Source organism: Euphorbia lathyris, chromosome 2 (genome assembly GCF_963576675.1).
Source record: "Euphorbia lathyris chromosome 2, ddEupLath1.1, whole genome shotgun sequence".
Taxonomy (NCBI): Eukaryota; Viridiplantae; Streptophyta; class Magnoliopsida; order Malpighiales; family Euphorbiaceae; genus Euphorbia; species Euphorbia lathyris.
In genome coordinates this window covers 113,964,508-113,970,662 of record NC_088911.1, presented here as the reverse complement: position 1 = coordinate 113,970,662, position 6,155 = coordinate 113,964,508, and the positions used below count along the sequence as shown (strand labels likewise).

The window sequence follows — 6,155 nt, the reverse complement described above, 5'->3', positions numbered from 1 at the left end:
TAGCTAACATAAATAGCTTTTCTGAAACACACTCTTATTATCTCTCTTCAACACGCAATCTTTTCTCTCCTCTCCTATACCTAATTTCTTCTTCTCTTCTTCTTCCTCTTTTCCTCTTCTCTCTTACCATCTTTTCAGTGTCAGCTACCAAACTTGGAACAACCTATTTCCTTCCTTCCTTCCTTCTTCCTCATGCCAAAATCCATTGCCAAGATCTCTATCTTTTCTTTCCTCCTTTCCCATTTAAGAGAGCATCATTCCTCTTTTTCTCTTTTATCATCAATTCAAGAAATCACAGACATGGAACAAGAAACCCTAGCATTAATTTGTGGACCTTGCTTGGAGACATTTTACAAGATCCCCAAAAGAAGAAATCAACCCTTTTTCATAGAGGAGGCAAAGAGGGCATCAAAAGACATAAACTTTGGCAACTTCGATATTTTTGTTGAGGGGACAATAGGCACAAATTAGGGTAATTAATTTTGGTGCTGCTACTCCTAGAGACACCATCAATAGGTATATACACTTACACTTACACTTAATCCAGAAAACAAGAAAACAACAACAATAAACATTGAAGGAGACAATGGAATTTTGGATTTGCAAAAACATCTTTCTCTATCTCAAAATTCTACTTTATTTAGTAATTAGTGTAACAAAAGAATATTAGGATAAGACAGCTTGATAATGATACCTCAAAATACAATATTTAAAAATAAGCATTAACAACATAAAATACTCTCCAATGGTGCTTTAAACTTTTTGGATTAAAAGATTATGAAATTAATGCTCCACATTGCAATTCTTTCTTGCCCTTTTGAGCTGCTGAAGAGAAACTTGAAATGAAATACAAATTCATTCAAGTAAATGAAACAGAGATCAAAAGCAATTAGATTATATATATATATATGAATAAATAAATATATCCAACCTGTTTTGCTTTTTTGGGGGTGGGTCAATTAGATGATAATAATTAGGTAAATAATTAAAACTTAGTGCCAAGAAGAGACTGAAAAAAGAGGACGATTGAGCCAACCCAAGAAGAAACAATTGTTGATGATTTGAAGTTGATAGCCTTCAGAAGGATAATGGAGTCTTAAAAGAAGCTTAGCTTGAGAAAGTGCAAATGGACTTAAAGCAACATTACTAAAACCTGCACTTCTCAACATCATTTCCCATGATTCAAACCTTTCATGTCTTTCTCTTCTACCTTCTCCTTCTTCTGCTACTATCTCCACTATTTCTTTCCCAAACCATATCTGCTCCACCGCCAATCTATCTCTGCTATTCGGCGGCAGTGTCGCCTCCAACGAATCGAATAGAGCTGTGTAGTAATCTAATGCCTCCATGAATCTCTGGAAGAAGAAAGGATGGTTATGATTCGCTTCTCTTTCTGCTACTGTCACAACTTTGGGGTTTAACATCTTGATTCTATGGAGAAACATTCTGAGATCTCTGGAATCATCTTTTAACAGACGGTGGAGGTAAAAGACACAGTTAACAGCAAGAGCTTCGTCAGGGAGTCGAGTAATGGCGGAGGGGAGATGAAGAGCTAGAGAGGATGGATCATTGTTGAGGAGAAGAAGTGGATGGAATTGAAATCTGAGCCCTAATGATTCTGCAAACTTCAAGAGACGGTCACCTGTTCGGTGAAGGATGTTTAGGTCATGGCCGGTGCCGGTGATTCTGAGCATTGGAGGAGAGTATAGTGAATTGTTGGAGCGATCGGCTAAAGCTTGCATCAATGGTGGCCATTGAACACCGTGCATAATATCAAAGTCTATGATATGGATTGATGGTTGACCTATTTCAATAGCTTCTAAAATTGCTTGATTTGCTGTTAAATGACTAAACCTTATAAATGGGGTTATCTGGTTGAGTGATAGATAGCAAGATTGAATTGCCTCCTGAGACTGCTGCGTAGGAGGAGGTGGAGGTGGAGGCGGTGGAGGAGGAGCAGGAGGAGGAAGTGTTATATTCATGAACAAAGTGGTTGTTTGCGGTGGTGGTTGTCCTCCTCCTCCTCCGCGGCAGTGATTGAGGCGGTGAGAAAGAGCTTTAACAAACTGATGAACCAATCTTTCTCTTGAATCACCATAAGGCGGTGAGCTTGAAGACAATACAGAGATGAGGCGGTGAGCGGCGGAGAAATCAGACTGAGAAATGAGTTCAGCACAGGTGATAAGCAATTGACGCATATGAATTGCCGGCGGTGGAATCTGGTGATAGTGAAGATGATCTGTTTGTTCATCTTCTTCTCCTTGGTGTTCATGTGAAGAAGAAGAAGAGTTAAGAGAAGTCAGCATATTAGAAGTTAGGGTTTGAGGATTGTGATCTGAAAATGGGAGGGTAGCATTATTTAATACTAAGCCCTAATATAGATATGAAGATGATGATGAAGAAGCAGTTTCCATGGCAGAAACATGTTATCTGTCTAATTCTAATACAGGGATGGATGAACTCATCAAATACTATACTAGTAGTTAGCAATAGTAGTCTTTTGTTCTTCCCTCCCCACCCACAAATATTATTTCAATTTTTGAGGTGATTTTTCTCTTTTGGAATATAAAAAGGATGACGTATTGGTAAGGATGCAATTGCATATAAATAATTTAGGAAAGTCAATCTCAACTATAGTATATATATAGTATAGTATGTAGCTACTTAACACACTAAGATGCTCTTTGGAGCATTTGTGGAAAACCCTTTTTCTTTAATTAAGCTCTCATATAAAATCATGAGAGTTTTGCTTCTGTTGTTGCAATTAGTTTGTTTGTACGTTTTAGAATATATGTTAATATATTCTTAGATTGACTATGAGTTGTAAATATATCGTGATAAAAAGTTGAGATCTGTGCACTTCGTCTGGAAACCTGCATCGGGATGAGTCTCTGAGACACATTTTGATGATCAAGTTAGTGAATAGAAAATATAGAGGAATAGTAAAGTGTAGAGAGAGAATATAATAAGAGAATGTTACCGTCTCGTATATATTATGAGTAGTTGTTCTGTTTATAAGTTTTGGGATGCGAGATGGGAAATGACCTTGGTATCTTTGGATTCTCAGTTCTGTTCAAGGGAAGTCTCTTCGACGTCTAGACGCGATGAGTAGCCTCACGTTGGAGGGTCTCCTGTGTTTTATCATATTATATATATGTCAATAGTCATAGTCAACAGTCAGTAATAGATATAAATTTATTAGCTTTTAATTTGATTGATAAGTAATATTTGATAAATTTATGATGAGTTGTTACTGTTAAAATGTTAAAAGAATAATAAAAATATGTTTTAAATCAATAGAAAATAATAATATAGATAAAAATAATATATGGATATTGATACAATAATCTAGATAATAAGATAATTTTAAAAATAAAAACTATTTATAATAATCCTTTCAAAAAAAACTATTTATAATAATTATTTTATAAATAGATATGTTTATTATTATTTCAAAGTTCACATATTTATATAAAAAAATTATAGTTTATTTTTTAGTTTAAAAATTATTTTTTGCTCTTTTGCAGACTAAAAACAATTAAATATCTTAATGTATTTATTTGAGTTATTCAAGTATTCTTGTGATTTTCATCAGGTTGAATATCGATTGAATTATTTAACGAAAAAATAAAAAACAATTATAAAATAAAAATTATATGGAGCACATTGGAAAAATATATAATAGAGTAATTTTGTTAAAATTAAAATAAATTTGAAACGCTTTTTTTTTAAAAAAAAAAGCTCTAAAATATATGTTATTTTCGTAAAAAAAAAAGTTAACAGTTAGGTTTTATAAAACTTACCAAATATTATAATCAATTTAGTATTATTTTTTTAAAACTTAAAAGCAGTTCTCCATCTAAAACCAGTGTTTGATAAATGTAAATTTGTTTTCCTTTAAAACTGTGAAAGTTGAGAAAACTGTTTTAAAAAAAAAAAAACTACAATTTGTAGTTTTGGAAAAAGTAATTTTCACGACTTATAAAAAAGCTAATATTTTTTTGGATAAAAAAATAACGCTGACTTCTAATATAACATAATATATACATATATATATTTTTTAATTTTTTTATTATATATATATTTATTAAACACTTATCGGCTTTTTCAACACCACTTATAAAAAATTTCATATATCGGATTTTATTGATCACAACAATGTCAAACTATAATTTTATATTATCTCATATTTGGAGGGTGGAAAGCTAAAATGGGGTGCAAAAACAAAACATCCACTAATTATTTTTCATTTTTAATAGGAACTAGAGGATATATATATATATAGTTTCCTTAAAAAGTGAAAGAAATAGAAATGTTAAATTTTTTTTTTTAAAGAAACGTGAAAAGGAAAATAAAAAACTGGCATAAACACAGTGAATTTTCATGGTTCAATCCAACATGACAAGTCATCCTGGTTTTCATAAGAAGGTCTGGAATCCAATTCATCCATGTGAAATCACAAATATTATTACTTGGGATTTGAAGCTAAAGAAAATCAACCCACCCTTTCCTTTTTAACCCCCGCAAAAAAAAAAGATTGTAAGGAAATGATTAAGTCTCGTGCACAGAATCTTTCTTAGACAACTATTATAATTAATGTCAAATTAATTACTACTAAATAAAAAAAGCATCTCTTCTCTTATATATAGCTAAAATTCTAAAGGAATATAAAAGTTTTGACTCAATAGAGTGTAGAAAAAGAAATGGTAGGGTTGGTCTTTTCTCTTTGTAAGATCCTATTTTTATTGATTCTCTCTCTATTTCATTTTCTTAGTTTCTATTCATAATGTGCTTGAAAAAAGGAATATAGAAAGAAGTTACATAAAAATGTACATCCATAATGCATATAGGGTCTCAAAATTGTACATCATTTAGACATGTACAATAGCTAGAGTGTATGAGTTACACAAGTCAATAATAGAAAATTGGATATAAACTATTTTGTCACCACATTTAGTTATAGAAAAATGAAAATTAATTGGGTTTCATCGATTTGTAAATAGAAATGCAGTTTTAATTTTTTTGTAAAAGAGAATTTGTTTGATTTGTAAATAGAAATGCAGTTTTAATTTTTTTGTAAAAGAGAATTTGTTTTACTCGATTAGCAAACACTGATTAACGATGTTAGTATTGATGACGTGAGATGAGATGTTGACTCTGATGACGTAATATGTTGGCTTGTTGACATGACACAATGAGATATTGATCTTACCGATGTGGCATATTGACTTGATAACAAAAATTTTATACTTATTCAGATAGGTGCTACCAAACTAGACTCTTAAGCTTCCATAATACCTATAATACCATTATTTCTCCCTAACCTTTCTCATTTTCTTCTCCCTTACGAACGCCTTCTCTATTTGCGAACATAAAAAAACGACCATTGAATGATGGGTAAATCGGTCAAGAAAAAGGATCAGGATAGCTCGAAATCAGAGGTATGACCCTTCAACATCTGTGTTTGCTTCCTTCTTCTTTATTCGGAATAGGTTTTAGGGTTTATGCATGGACTTGATGTGATATGTTTGGTTAGGCATATGGTTTAGTGTTTAACGGCCACATTGATGAATTTTGAACTAATTTGAGTTTGTATATGTGTGATGAATGGTAAATAACTTATGATTTCTAACTTTAAGAAGGGTTCTGCGACTAGGGGTGAGCAAAAAGTCCAAAAACCAATTATTAAACTGATAACCGAACCGAAATTCTTATTTGGTTCGGTTATTTTAATATTTTGATTCGGCTTGGTTGTTAAATTTTCATTTTCAGTATTCGGTTATCGGTTCGGTTATTTCAAAAAAATATCGGTCTAACAAAAAACCGAACTGAATTTAAGTTTCATTAAAAAAAATATAATTTTACTTATTTATTTATTCTTCATACTTCAATTTGTACAAGAAAGCACACAATTTTAGTTTTAAACATTATTGAATTAATTTGTAATATATGAGGTATTTGGTTAATTAATTTTGAAATTGCAAATTCCAATTTAATGAAGCTAAAATTTCATAATTTATAACATTCAAATTAAAAATATAAAATTTTGGTTATTTGGTTGGTAACCGAACCGAACAAAAAAAATTCGGTTTGGTCAACTTCAGTTATTTTAGTTATTTGGTTCGGTTCAGTTTTTAAAATTGTACAAATATCGG

The 6,155-nt window shown here is 31.4% G+C and overlaps 1 protein-coding gene across 1 annotated transcript; it reads right to left on the bottom strand.

Moving 5' to 3' along the window:
- Positions 1 to 992: 992 nt before the first annotated feature.
- LOC136216510 (scarecrow-like protein 18) lies at positions 993 to 2,399 on the bottom strand. The gene has a single exon (XM_066003044.1). It carries the CDS (start codon positions 2,304 to 2,306, stop codon positions 993 to 995), a length of 1,314 nt encoding a protein of 437 aa, XP_065859116.1. The 5' UTR covers positions 2,307 to 2,399.
- Between the last annotated feature and the right edge of the window lie 3,756 nt (positions 2,400 to 6,155).